The sequence below is a fragment of the Citrus sinensis genome, chromosome 3, assembly GCF_022201045.2.
Source record: "Citrus sinensis cultivar Valencia sweet orange chromosome 3, DVS_A1.0, whole genome shotgun sequence".
Classification (NCBI taxonomy): Eukaryota; Viridiplantae; Streptophyta; class Magnoliopsida; order Sapindales; family Rutaceae; genus Citrus; species Citrus sinensis.
In genome coordinates, this window is record NC_068558.1 from 20,346,338 (window position 1) to 20,361,924 (window position 15,587).

Genomic DNA, 15,587 nt, shown 5'->3' on the forward strand with positions numbered 1-15,587 from the left:
TTTTCAGTTTTGGGGAATCATATGAGGACTGTTTACATAATCTAAAAAATGTGCTTAAGAGATGTGAGGATACAAATTTAGTATTGAGTTAGAAAAAAAGTGTCATTTTATGGTACAAGAAGGGATAGTCCTAGCCATATATTCTCTAGAAAAGGAATAGAGATGGATAAAGTAAAAATAGAGGTGATTGATAAACTTCCACCTCCTACTTCAGTTAAGGGCATTAGGAGTTTTTTAAGACATGATAGGTTTTATAGAAGGTTTATTAAGGATTTTTCCAAAATATCCAAACCTTTATGCATGTTGGTGGAGCAGGACAGACCCTTCAATTTTGATGAAAATTATTTAAAGGCCATTGTTGATTTGAAGAGAGCTCTTGTTACAGCACCAATTATTATAGCACCTGATTGGAGTATGTCTTTTAAGTTGATGTGTGACACTAGTGATGACTCTGTTGGAGCAGTGCTAGGGCAAAGAAAATGTAAGATTTTTCACTCAATTTATTATGCTAGTGAGACCCTAACTGATGCACAGCTCAACTACACTACCACTAAAAAAGAGTTGTTGGCAGTTGTTTTTACATTTAATAAGTTAAGAGCCTATTTGGTTGGCACCAAAATGATTATTTATACAGATCACTCAGCTATAAGTTATTTGATTTCAAATAATGATGCCAAACCAAGGTTGATTAGGTGGATTCTTTTACTACAAGAGTTTAACCTAGAGATCAAGGACAGAAAAGGCACTGAGAATCAAGTAGTAAATCCTCTCTCAAGGATGGAAGCAAATGCAAGCACTCTAACTAAGCTAGACATAACAAAATCTTCTCTTGATGACCAATTATTGATGATACAACATGCACAGATGCTACAGCAATCTGGATTTCCATGGTATGCAGATTTTGCTAATTATTTGGTGAGTGGATTACTACCCTCTTGATTTAAGCAACCGACAGAAGAAGATATTTCTTTATGATGTTGGAAGCTATTAGTGGGATGACCCTTACTTGTACAAGTTGTGTTCAAATCCATGTGATTAGAAATTACGTTCCTAAGGAAGAAATTTCAAGCATTCTAAAATCTTGTCATGCTACAACATATGGCAGACATTTTGAGGACACAGAACAGCAGCACAAGTTTTTCAATCAAATTATTACTAACTCTATATTTTTAAAGATGCTTATTAGTTTGTTAAATGTTGTAACAGGTACCAAAGAATAGGAAACATTTCTCAAAAGCATGAAATGCTACTAACTAATATCTTAGAGGTTGAACTTTTTAATATATAGGGAATAGACTTTATGGAACCATTTCCACCCTCCTTTGGCAACTTATACATCTTAGTTGTTGTGAACTATGTATCCAAGTGGGTAGAAACTGCAGAGCATTGCCAATAAATGATGCCAAAGCAGAGGTGAAATTACTTTAGAAGAACATTTTCTCAAGATTTGGCACTCCTAAAGCCATTATCAGTGATGAAGGAACCCATTTTTTAACAGGATATTTGTTGTAGTATTGACTAAGTATTGGATCAAGCATAAAGTTGCTACAGCATATCATCCACAAACAAATGGTCAGGCAAAAGTGTCCAACAGGGAGATTAAAAATATTCTAGAGAAAATGATGAATCTCAATAGAAGAGATTGGTGTCGTAGATTAAATTACTCCTTATTGGCTTACCGAACAGCTTGCAAAACCCTACTTTGCATGTTCCTTTACAGAATTGCTTACAGGAAAGGCTGTCACTTACCCTTAGAGCTGGAGCACAAAACATATTGGGTAAAAAAACAACTAAACACGGATATGATTATTGCAGTAGAATAGAGGAAGTTACAACTTTGTGAGCTAGAAGAGTTGAGGTTGTTTTCTTATGAAAATACAAGAATCTATAAGGAAAGGACCAAGCAATAGCTTGACAAGCAAATCCAGTAGAGGGAGCTCTTTCCAACTCAACAAGTCTTGCTCTATAATTCAAGATCGAAGCTCTTCCCTAGAAAATTAAAGTCTAGATGGTCAGGACCTTTTAAACTTATCAAAGTTTATTCTCATGGGGTTGTAGAGCTTTAAGATGAAAGAACAGGACAGGAATTCAAGGTGAATGGAGAAAGAGTAAAACATTACATTGGAGTTGCTATGAACAATCCAAGGGAGAATTTGTTCCTAAAATATCCAGCTTGAGCCATCAGAGATGGTCAGGCTGAAAGACCTAAAATCAAGCGCTGATTGGGAGGCAAACCAATGAACGAAGTTGTTTGAAGTTTTTAAAGCAGTTAATTTAGTTTTAATTTTTTTTCATTTGTCTTTTTCTTATTTTAACTGTGAACCTAATTTCTTTATTGCCTTTTATTGTGTTAAATTACAGCAAGTAGAAGTTGATAAAAAAAATTGTGGGTAAAGAAGCCAGAAGGAAATCTTGCAGCATCTCATATAGCATGGTAGTTAGAAGATGATTCTCAAACAACAGAGGCATTTATTGCTATTGCTATAGCAATGGATTGGTTGTTATAGCAACAAGTTTTACCATTGCGCTGACAGCTTTGTATTTTTACTGTTAGAGGGCTAACACGCTTATATCAACATATCATAGTTTGTGATAAGGATGATTCCATAACCCCTGATTTGCTAGGACACATGTCCTTTCTTTTCCTTTTTAAAACTTGCTTTTAAAATTAAAAATATATTTTTCCAAGCTTATTTGATTAATTACCTTTCTCTTCCCACTTTCCTTTTGTTATAAATTAGGGATATACTTTAACTATTGCAATTTCACTATAACTTATTCTCTTCCCATCTGTAACTCTGTTCAAATTACTACAGTAATGCCAAAAATTAAAGCACGTGCTGGTAGATTAAAGGACTCTAAGAGCTTTTACAGTTTTAAAGCCAAGGAAAAATTTAAAGACATTGTCAAGCCTCGGAAAATTCTAAAAGAAAAGAGTTTTCAATTTCTAAAACAACCAACAGAGATGATCAACAACACTTATACTACTGTAGTAGGAAAAAGATTGATAAAGTTTTTCGCTCACCCCCAAGGCCCTGTCATTCCAGTCGTTAAGGAGTTCTATTTCAACATGACAAAACAACCCCGAAAAATTCCAGTCGTTAAGGAGTGCAACATCTTTATGAGGCAAGTGCAGGTACCTTTTAGACTCTCGAGTCATTAATGTTTTTCATGACTTGCTTGCTGTGATTGATTGTAAGTACACTAAATTTGTTGAGAACATGACTGTAAAGAAGTACGGGGAGGTTTTTAAAACCTTCACTTTGCAGAGTACTGAGTGGATGAATGAGGAGGGTAGAGTCGTCAATAGGATAGACCTGAAGCCTATTACTAAGGTTTGGGTGAAATTCTTGGAATCTAGATTGATATCAACCACCCACACTACCACTATTTCGCAAGATAGACTCAAACTTCTTTATTCTATAGTCAAAGGTTTAGCCATAAATATTAGGGAGATCATTGAAAAAGAAATTAGAAAGAGTGCAACAAAGAAGCAAAAATGTACCACCTTACTGTTTCCTTCACTGATCACAGGCATTTGTGAGACTTCTGGGGTAAAATTTGAGGCAAGTGATGAGAGAGTGAAGAATGAGGGGGTTATCACAACTAAGACAATCAAAATAATTACTATGGAATCTACTGCTGCAGCATCCCAAAACACCATGTTGTAGCTAAAGTTGAGCAAGCCACAAGGATTGAGAAGATACTTAAGGAACTCAACGAAAGTATAAATGCATGTGTCCAAGCACGAAAGGAAGAAAATCAGAGGTTTTGGACCAACTTAGTCCATCTTAAAGTACATAACCATAAATTTGCCAAATATATGAAGAGCAAACATGCATATTTCCCCAAGTCACTGCTGCAACAATTTAATTTTCAAAGCACCGAGGAGACTACCCTAGCAACAAAAAGTGAAGAAACAGAGAGTGAAAGAGAGTCACTAGAATAGTAAGAGCAAAAACAGGCTGATGATGCTGAAGTAGAAGAAGAAGAAGAAAGTGAAGAAGAGGAACCACCAGTTATGACTCCCAATAGAAAGGGTAAAGAGAAGATTTTGATTGATGAGGAGTCTGAGACAAAAGAAGAAGAGGACATTGATGCAACTTTAGAGGAGGCCATTAAGAGGGCCGCAAGGATAAAAGAAGCAAAGAGGAGTTTGAAGGAAATCATTGCGAGCATCACTACCAAACAACCAGCAACAACAACGTTTTCACCAGCTACTACAAAGAAAACTCCCACCAAGTCTCTTGTATCAACTCTTGGGCCATCCAACAAAAGAAAATGGGCACAACCTTCTAGAGGTGCCACAGCAATGCGAGCACCAGAAGAAACAAAACCTGAGAAAACAAAAAGGAAATGTTTGTTGTTTGATCTTTAAGTTATGTTTGATACTTGTGTCATACTGCAGCAACTCTGGAATTTGATGAAAATGCCATATACACACTCTGGACAAAATAAGACTTAAGTCTAGAACTGAAACTGCTTATGACAATTTTGTATGTTTAAGAATGAAATTTGAGGGTTGATAAATCTGAGCAAGCTACATGATAAAACTAAATTGTTTGTTGTATAATTGTACAAGTGAACTGTTAGTGTTGTTGTCATTACTTGAGGACAAGTAATGGTTTAAGTTTGGGGGTATGATATCTCTATGAAATGAGAGTTATCATGACATTTTTAGACTCAAACCAATATTACTTAAAGAGTAAATGATGTGTTTTTATTGTATTCTTAGTTACATTTTGCATAAGTAGTTGTTTAAGTTTAATTTTAATAAATTGGTTGTGTTTTAGAATACTTTGTACTCTGATTAGTGCATCTATGGATCAAAAGAACTTGGCTACATAGGAAATAAAAAAAGCCTAGAATAGAGAAGATGATGTAGCTGTTGTGTTAACATGTATGTGTCTATAATGTTGATTTTGATGATAACAAATAAGATTAAGAATGATTAATCTTTTAAATGCTCAAATTATTTTTCATACATTTTAAACAAATCATTATTTTGATAATGTAAAGGTTTTATACTCAAATGGAAAACGATTTTATGAAATTGGTGGTTTTTCAAGATCATGATCTAATTGAAAGTTTTGAAAACCATGATATTAACAAGTATTGCTTAAAATTCTAGAAATGGACTTATGTGACAAGTTTCATATAGTTTTGGGCCACAGTATAATTTTATAAAGTTTTTGGACAAAACTATAATTGTGAAAATTAATTTATTGTAGCAGTTGCTGTAGCAAACGACTAACTGACATCTTGATAACGGCTAGCCAACATCGAATATAATTGAAGATTAGCCTTTGGACATTGTAAGTGTTAGGATACATTTAGATTAAGAGATTGAAGATAATCTCTTGTTGTGAAGGTCTATTGACATCTTGGAAGTCAATTGTAAGCATTGGAAGCCTTGGAGGCTTTCTTAGTGAAATCCTGTAGCCCGATGAGCTTGGAGGTGTGGACATAGGCAGGGATTGCTGAACCACGAAAAATCATTGTGGTTGTTCTCTCTTTCCTTACTATTTTATTATTGTGCTTTATTAAATTTATTATTTTTTAATTCATTAAGGCAATAGATTGAATTGTTGTGTAAATTGTTTAGCTTAAGTTTTCAAATCTCAATTCACCCCCCTCTTGGGTTGCCTTGTTAGTATTTCATGTTGCTGTAACAATCTTGTAGCAATTGCAGACAAAATTATGTGCGTGTTAACTGAAAGATTACGATCTAAGATTTCAAAAAATAGAAGACACACGGCCACACAATTCTGGTTACCTTAATTCTAAGATATAAAAGGAGCACACATGAAAAGAAAAAGAGAGATCATCATTTAAGAAAAATAATAAAGAAAAAAAAAAGAGAGATTCAAAGGTTGCAATAGAAGATTCAAAGAGAAAAATGATAGATCGCAAAGACTAAGCAGAAACCAATTCCTCGTCTTATTTTCTTGTTTTTATTTGTTTATAGGAATATATTTCATGGCTAAAATGATTATTGTTACTATTTTTATCACAAATCATGAACAAAACTTTGTTGTGGTTGAGTGATAAACAAGTTTAATAGTTAGTTCACAGATATATGTGTGTTGCTCTAGATTTGTTATAGTATTTTGTCTTGATTTTACTTATTGCAATTTTTTATTTTGGCTAACCACTCATTTAGTGGATACTAACTAAGAAGAAGCCTAAAAAAGGTCTAATTCAGTGGAACAAATTAAGACAATATATGGTTTTAGATTGAGTTTCCTAAACTGAGTTAATCTCGATTTAAATAGGGTCGTGTTTGATCTAAAATTAGTGAAGAACTAGACATAAGAATTTACCTTGTAGGCGAATTGGAACCTAGAATGCATAATGTTATATCTAATATTAACATAACAACTGGTCATTATTAGGTTGCATTTATATATAGGATATCCAACAAGCGACAGCTAAGAATGCATGAGGGATTCTGCCCAGTACTGTAGTAGATATTGTAACAAATGTACTCTAATTAGAAAAATAGTCAATACCATTAAGTGAGTTTAATCACTCAACTACTCATTTCCCATTGTGTTTGTCTTTGTATTTGCCTTGAGAATTTTCCTTATTGTTTTTTGTTTATTGTATTTTTTATTTAGTTAGTTCATTAGTTTCATTAATTATTTTATTTTAATTTAGATTAAAATTGCACCGTTAAGATTGCTGTAGCAAATCTTATAATATCAATCCCTGAGGAGACAATCTGAATACTCATCAGTATATTACTTATTGTGTACACTTACATATTGACACCTATAGCAATAAAAATCACCTAACACTAAGCTTCCTATCCAGTTTTCTTATAAACTAGTAACAGTCATTTATAGTCAAATTCTTGAGAATATATCGCACATGTTCTTTCTGGAATAATGACCATAACTGGAAAATTGCTCGCTATACGTGTCCATTAGAATACATTTCAAGACTCGAAAGGATGTCATCCAATGACTCTTTATTCAAGTCATCCTTAATGAATTAATCTTGTCTTCCTTGTTGTCGGACACCATTATCAAAGATTTACAAGACATCTGTTGCAGTTTGTTCAACCACACTTATAACAAGAAACTCAGAGCCATCTATTCTTTTTGTGAATAATTTTCTTTCCTTCAACCAGGCATGTAGGGCACAAATTTTAAAGGTAACTCCCCTACCAATTGTACTTTGGCTTCAATTAGCAAATAGATGTCAACAAGGACGTTATTCTTATAAGCAGTTGCAAGCGTTTAGATTAAGTTTTATAGATTGTGAGGACTACTTTTTGAGCGAGCGGGAAAAATCACTTGTAAAGCTTTGCAAGAATTGTGTTCCTATCCATCCCTTAGCTTAAGAATATCAGTTATTATGGGAAATTGAAGGAACCGACTTTAATAGTAACAGAGTAATGCTATCCGCCACTTAGCCAGGATAACAAATGACAACACACCAAATAAAAGAATCAATCTAGCAAAGTCAAGGTACACGTGAAAGCAAACAACAAAATGAAAACAAATAATATAAAAAGTGGGATGTTAACTCACCATCGTCTCTTTATTTAATTTACCTCAAGTTTTAATTGGATATAATAGATAACACCCTCTATGTCATTGAGTTGTTGTTTTACCTCTTCAAAATGATATACTAACGCTTGTGGTTGTAGGATCCCAAATAGGATGTAATTGACAAATTTGGAGTAAGCCACTTAGGTCACGCTTCACATAAAAGTTTTTTTAAAGTGGTTGAAGAGGATCTGTCTCATTGAAGTACTTATAACGTATAATATGATAAAAAAATTAATTGTTAAACAAACGCATTTAATTGAGAAACAATCAAATAATTTCAATTAAAAAAATGAAATGACAGAAAGTTAAATCATCTAAAGAAAAATCTTAATAAAGATTTGGTGGGTCATTCAAATTTATTTCGGTATCTTCTTCATGTGGTTGGTACTCTAGATATTGTTTTAATCTTTAACTATTAACTTTAAAAGTGACATCATTCTTTGGATCCTTAATTTCAATGGCCCATATGGAAGAATAGTGTGAACAATAAATGGACTAGACCATCGAGAGCGTAAGTTACTTGGAAATAGATACAGGCGAGAATTGAATAAGAGTACTTTCTGACCTAGTGTAAAAGATTTCTTCATAATATGTTTGCCATGAAATACTTTCATCCACTGTTTATAGTTCTTGGCATTTTCATATGCATTATTACGAATTTCTTCAAGCTCTACTAGTTGTAATCTCCTTTCTAAACCAATCTATTACATGTCAAAGTTTAATTTTTTGATAGCCCAGTATGGCACAATGCTTGAGTTCCATTACAGGTGACTTGTTCCATACATTAGCCTATAGGGAGACATTCTGAAAGCCATTCGATATCCCATAATGCATCATCGAGTATCAATGACTAGCCTTTTTTGTTTGATCTCACCATCTTTTCTAATATGTACTTTATTTCTCGATTGAAGATCTTAACTTAGCCACTGGTTTGTGAATGGTATAGGGTAGCCATTTTATGTGTGATGGGGTACTTTACTAAAAGAGCTTTTAATGATTTGTTGAGAAAGTGGGTACCTTTGTCACTAATTATTGCTTGAGGGAATTCAAAGCGCGAAACATTATTGCTATTCAAAAATTCCATCACCACTTTGTGATCATTAGTTCTGCATGGAACTGCTTTTAACCACTTTAATGCACAATGAACAGCATCCAATATGTATTGCAAAAGTGGGTACCATCATCATTGATTATCATTTAAGGGAATCCAAAGCGTGAAACAATATTACTCTTTAAAAATTCTATCACTACTTTGTGATCATTGGTTTTGCACGGAATTGCTTTTAACCACTTTGACACATAATCAATAGCAACCAATATGTATTGATAGCCAAAAGAAAGAGGAAAGGATCCCATAAAATCAACGCTCTACACATAAAAAAATCTCGACTAGTAGAACATGTTCCTTCGTGTAATGCTTCCCATGTGATGACGCTTATCACATGAAGAACGAGAAGTGTAAGCATCTCAAAACAAAGTTAGCCACTAGAAATCACATTGTAAAACTTTAGTAGCCATCTTCTTAGCACTAAAAGGGCCTTCATAGCTTGTTTATGTCATAATGAAAAGGTGTTTTGAAATTTGCTCTCTGGGACGCATTATCTGATAATTTAATATATACAATACTTGAACATATAAGAATCATCCCAAAATAAATTCTTTATTTCCACTAAAAAAAAAATTAGCCTTGTCTTCTGTTGTGCAAATTTTATTGAACTCGCAAGTGCACGAATCTATTGTAGAATAGATTAATGGTGACGAGTGTCGATCCCACGAGTAAGTGGATTTTAATTATATGTAAAATTAATTTTCTATGAGGGTGGTTGGATTTGTGGTGAAAGTGACTTAGATTATCCTAAAATTTGAATTAAAATGGGAGAATAAATTAAAGAGAAAACTATTAAAATGAAGCACTTGGGTATCTAGATCTGCATCAACATGCACCATGCGCTAAATATTCCTTATTAATGCCAATTAAATCATGAGTGGGGTTTCCACTCCTCATGAACCACACTCTAATCAATTTGATGCTAAGGGCTTATCGTGCCAAATAATAATAATCTTGTACTAGCGAGCCGGTTAAACCAGGGCGGTATCTAGACAAGATTATCACTATTTATCGACGAAAAGTCAAAACATCTACAATAATTAGAGGGGAAGAGAAAATAAATTTACCAAATAAAGCCCATGGCATATGTTGAGATTTCACCTTCAACCCAAGCTTGAAAGAAAAATAGCTACTCATAATTGAACTAGGGGTAAAATGAGAATTTATTAAAATACATAGAAAATAAAAGATGGAGAAGGAATTACAGAAAATTGAACAAAAAAATGAATTCAGGGATATCAAATTAGGGGGGGAAGTCCCATTTTATAGATACATTGAGTAAATAATGGCCATCGGATTTAAAATATTTCGAACGCTCAGGATTGCACTACATCATCGGTTAACAGTATGCGGTTTGACCACACGGTTTGAACAGTGACGTGGTTTGGTTGTAAGTTATCCTGTGTATATGCATGTACCGTACGCACAATTTTTGGTCCACTAACATGCTACCACGTCACCGATCAACAGTACATAAAAATTTTAGTCCAATAGAATCATGACACCTTATTAGTCAATGCCACATCATCGGTCAATGCCACGTCATTATTCCGTATATGTGAGCAATGTCATGAACAGTAACATGGACAGTACCGTACATGTGAATAGCACCGTATATGTGAACAGTGCCATTTTTCCTTTTATACTCCTCCTAAGGTTTTTGACTGTCATAAGTTCAAAAGTGATGTCTATTTTGCCTTCTGATCTCTCGTTCATTGTGAAGTGAGCATGATGCTTCTAAAATACATAAAATACTTAATTATAATACAACAAACATAATTAAATCACAAGAAACTTAAATATATAAAAATAAGAATGTTAGTAAGACTTGAAATGTAAAATGATGATTTTCTCTTTTATAAATATACACTTTCTAACACTCAATATCTTCCTTAGTCCAATGCTCTAAAAGTTTCCTTGTAACAAGATAATTAATTATATCAGCACACTATAGTAATAGTTCCACACTCATTAGTTATTTATTTGAAAATGATTCATTCAATGGTAGTGGTTCTGGAATTATGTCAAAATTGAGGTAAGAGAGATGATTTGCCACTATATTTTTTGTGCCTTTCTTATATTTGAATTGAAGGTCAAATTCTTACAAAAACAATCCTCAACAAATTAGTCTGATCTTTGCATTTTTTTTTTGTAAAAAAATATTTAAGGGCAGTATGATCTATAAGCACAATTGTTTTACATCCTATGAAATAAGATGGAAATTTTTCTACTCCAAACACTACTACTAACATTTCTTTTTCATTGGTTGAGTAATTCAATTGTGTATCATTTTCATTGGTTAAGTAATTCAACTTTTCGTACGGTAATTTTTTGGTCCAATAATTGGCAGCCATGTAATTGGCCAACATAAAAGTCAACTAGCATTGATTTGGTGTATTGCATGTATCGCAAGCTCATTTTTTGATCCAATAGGATGGTGTCATGTCATCAATCAACGCAATTGGATGTTGTCACGTCATCGGTCAATACCATGTCGGTTAAGCCCCACCAAAATTGTAAAATTAAGATTTTACCTTTCATGCCTTTCCTAAGGTTGTTAGCTATTCTGAGCTTAAAAATGCTATTTGTTTTGTTGTTCGATTTCTCATTAATTGTTAAATAATTAAAATACCCCTAAAATACATAAAATGTTCAAATTATAACAAAACACACACAATCAAAGTTTAAAGGATTTAAATACATAAAAGTAGAAATGTTAGTGAGACTTAGAGTGCAAAATGACGATATTACCTTTTATAAATATACATTCTCTATCACTCAACAGTTATTTAAAATAGCCGACATTTCCTATGCTTATATTGCAACTATTGTATTACTTTATTATTTTGTGACTATGTTGTAGTTTACTAAAATATGTAAATTTTTATATTATAGTATTTTTAATAAAAAAAGTAATTGCATTATGATCTCATTAATGTTTACTATTAGTTAATTACTTGAAAATTCTATGTGTTAAGTTAACATTTCCTCATTTTTAGAAATACAATTTGAAACTCTTCTGACGCACACTCTTAAAAGGCTTTACACAAACACAAAATTCAGGCACCAAACCAACAAAGTTGTGCTTTAAAAGAGACTACAAAAAATAGTAGAAGCCATACAAGGTTCTTATTATTTTATCCAAAAAAAAGGGTAAAAGCCCATTTAATCCTTATATTTTAAGATTAGTATCCATTTAGTCCCTATATTTTTAAAAATACCTCAAAACATCCATGCCGTTAAAGTATTGATACCCATGCCGTTACTTTTTATTTCTTTTAGCTTACTTTTACAATATTACCATTTTGTAATTTTTTTTGTTTGGACATTAATAAAAAGAAAATAATTAAATTATCAATTTAACCCTAAAAATAAAAAATAAAAAATTATATTAATTTTTCATTGTCAAAAATAGTATGCAAACTACCAAGTGTGCAAATGGTGCTTGTTAAAAAATTAATATAATTTTTTTATTATTTAGGGTTAAATTGGTAATTTAATTATTTTCTTTTATTAATGTCCAAACAAAAAAAATATTATAAAAAGGTAATATTGTAAAAGTAAGCCAAAATAAATAAAAAGTAACGTTAGGGGTATCAATACTTTAACAGTAGGGATGTTTCGAGGTATTTTTAAAAATACAGGGACTAAATAGACACTAATCTTACAATACAGGGACTAAATGAGCTTTTACAAAAAATAAAAATTGGATATTTATCAAGGACAACCTCTTGTTCATCCTCTAAATATAATTTTTACTTTCTTTATCTTTGGTGACACTTTTTCCGACTTATAGTAAAAATAAATAAAAAGGAGAAAAATGTAGCAGACTTACTTGAAAACATTTCATTAACTGTCTAATGTCTTATTTAGTAGTGAGGTGTTGTACTTTTTAAGCTACAATTGTCATTAAAAAAATACTGTAAATATGAAATAAAAGTTAAGAATGCATAGTAAATAAAACTTTTAAATAATAATTTTAAAAAATAGTAAAGATATTATAGGGTTTTTGTTATACAAATGATAAATCAATTATATTAATTTCCAAGTTGCAGTAGTTACTTTAGTATTGTAACTTAAAAGTTGTAGATGCTCAACCTTAATATCAAACAAGACCTAAATGAAATGAAAGGTATTTATTAGAACTAAATAGTTTCGTTACAAATGGGATGCTGTGGAATTCGAAAGACAAATATAATTGGGTCGAATTCTCAGATGTGGTCCCTCATTTTTTTTTTAATGCGCACACGTTATTAAGCCATATAATTTAATAAAGTCAAGTGTTCAAGTCACTATAAAACTATATGAAAAATGAAGGTGCTCGCATCAGTGAAGGTAAATAACATAAGAACAATACAGCAACAAGCATTTCATCTTTATTTCGTTTTCCATGAAAGTTACAAAGCAACACATAATGGAGATTACACTGATTATCTTAACTTTGTAAGGCCACCAACAGCTCCATCATCAGCAGCTGGAAGAGTAACCTCCTTGGAATTAGTAGATTCTTCAGGACTCTTTTCATCTTTTACCGCCAATAAGACAAGAATTACGAGCAATGGATAACTAATTGTGGTCAGGGACCAATTAACAACCAGCTGAGATAGCAATGAAACTTTGTGTGTATCAACTTGCCAAGCCACTGCAGCCCCTGCACTCTGCACCCCCTTGTAGAATCCACTATACCTGCAATAGATTATCAATTAAATGAAACCAACAATTGTTACGCTATGCAAGTGCTTTAGCCGATTACCTGCTGAGGGTCTCAGAATCATCAGCTAGGGCTCCAATAACCCAGTAAACCATACTCTGAAACATAGCATCGAGTAACCCATAGCAAAAATACAACACAAATGGGCCAGCAAAATCAGAACCGGAGTTCTTGAAATCCAGTTTGGCAGGGGGTTTATCATGCGAGTAGTTGAGTTGGTTGGCGAGTCCACCCGCCCAAATAGCAGAACCTAACAGAGCAACAACAACGATTCCAACAAAGCCTCTTTTTCTTCTAGTAGGGAAACTGAAATCAAATATGTAGCCAATCCCAACTGAACCCAACATCTGGGCACCCCAGTAAAAAACATTGTTCAATCCTCTAGTCCTGAGATTAAATTGAAGGCCGTTAACATTGTTAAACTGGTAACTGTAAAAGAAGTTACTAGCCCAAGAAGCAGGGAAAATCAAAAGCATCTTCCAATTTGAGAACAACTTGAGAACTTGGGTGATCTCGGTGGAGACATTGGAGTACTTGATATTAGTACAATGAGTACCATCATCACGAATCACACGACCGGGTGGCAAAATAACCAAAGACAGGAGAGCACCAGCAGACATAAAGCACATAAACCCGATATAAGTCCCATCATTAACTGAAACAGCCTCGTTTCTATTGTAATTGAGAATGAATGGAATGAGACCCCCAATAACACCACCCATGTTAAAAATACTCCAAAAGATGGAAATATAAGTACCTTTGCGATTAGGAGGAGGATAGGAAGTCATAATGGCTCCCTCTGCAGCCCAAAGGAGGCCAGCACCAATACCAAGTATGGCTCCAGCGGCAATTGCAAAGGCTTGATGCTTGTGGTGATTGTAGTAAAGAAATGAACCGGCGTAAAGGACGTAAGTGCTACAAGCCGAAATGAGGGTGACTTGAGGTCCCAAAATGTTGTAAATGCCACCACCAAGAATGCCAAAGATTGTGAAAGTTGTGTAGAGGGCTGTGTTAGCGTTGTTGGCGGCAGTGGTGTCAACTTGGCCACCACCGCCCATTCCTGAAAGAGCGTTGAACATTCCAGGACAACAAAAACAAACAAGCCCAATCAAGCAAACCTGCACGAGTGGTGAGTTGTATCTGAATCTTGATTTGCCTACTACCATCTGTTGTTTCCCAGCTGATTCCCCTTGCTCGCTCATGGTTATAATGATTTATGATTTTTTTTTTTCTCAAATCGGAAAGGGAAATATTGGGGGCCAGGAATCCGGTGAGAAAATTTTGCAAACTGGGTTTGTGAACTGGGGACACTTGGTATGAGGGCCGAGAAAGCGGACAGGCGCATTTATCGTGGCAGCTCTGGTAAGCTGAACTATTTTAACCAAGTGTGTTCCAAATACGTTTTGTTATATTAACTTATGCATTAAATGAACGTATCCATAGGTCGATTATTTTTTTGTTTTATAGTCTTATTATATGATCTCAATTCTCAACAAGAAAAGTTCATATTTTTGTTTTAAAGTTCATAAATAATATTAATGATATATTCGTGTTTTATATATTATTTATGATATAATGATTAATAAATGCATTTCGAAAAATAAATGTTTATTATTTGAATGCAATAATTAATTATTTTTTTCATCTTTTGATCCTAATGTTTTATCCTTAGAACCTGCTTGGTATGGCTTATTTAAGAGCCATAAGTGCTTATTTAATCGTATAAACACTTTTTAAATTTTTTTATGGTATTTAATTTTTTTTTAGTAGAGTTTTTTTAGCTTAAATAAGCTAATTTACCTCTACTAGGAAAAGCTCAAAATTTGAGCTTTTGGGAGTAGATGTTATAAAGCTTTTCTAAATATATATAATATAAAAAATATCACATAGTTTAATGGTTCAAAAGTGCTTTTTTTATTGACAACCAAACACCCAATGACTTTTTGTCCAAAAGCTCTATTGGTATAAGCTCTACTGCTATAAGCTCTACTGTTATAAGCTCTATTTAATAAGCTGTACCAAACGGAGCCTTAGTCATCTTTCTTTCTTGTATTAAATAATATATAAAACACGAATATATCATTAATATTATTTTTTTGTTTGAATATTTAATTTTAAGAAAACCATCTACTCAAAAGTAATTTCTCATTCTAGAAGAGAGGTTATTGAATAATTTAGATATTTTGTCACTCCAAGAGAAGGTATTAAT

The 15,587-nt window shown here is 33.0% G+C and overlaps 1 protein-coding gene across 1 annotated transcript; it reads right to left on the reverse strand.

Annotated features, from left to right (window-relative positions):
* Positions 1-13,021: 13,021 nt before the first annotated feature.
* Positions 13,022-14,765, reverse strand: LOC102607419 (UNC93-like protein 1). Its single transcript, XM_006493422.4, has 2 exons — positions 13,421-14,765; positions 13,022-13,353 (listed from the first exon to the last, which is right to left on the reverse strand). Exons 1-2 carry the CDS (start codon positions 14,578-14,580, stop codon positions 13,098-13,100), a joined length of 1,416 nt encoding a protein of 471 aa, XP_006493485.2. The 5' UTR covers positions 14,581-14,765; the 3' UTR covers positions 13,022-13,097.
* Positions 14,766-15,587: the final 822 nt, after the last annotated feature.

What these genes read in the sequence shown, in the direction of transcription:
- LOC102607419 (XM_006493422.4), bottom strand. Translation starts at nt 14,580, where the DNA reads ATGAGCGAGCAAGGGGAATCAGCTGGGAAACAACAGATGGTAGTAGGC. An exon ending in GATTCTGAGACCCTCAGCAG is followed by an intron (nt 13,354 to 13,420) that starts GTAATCGGCTAA and finishes AATCTATTGCAG; the next exon opens with GTATAGTGGATTCTACAAGG.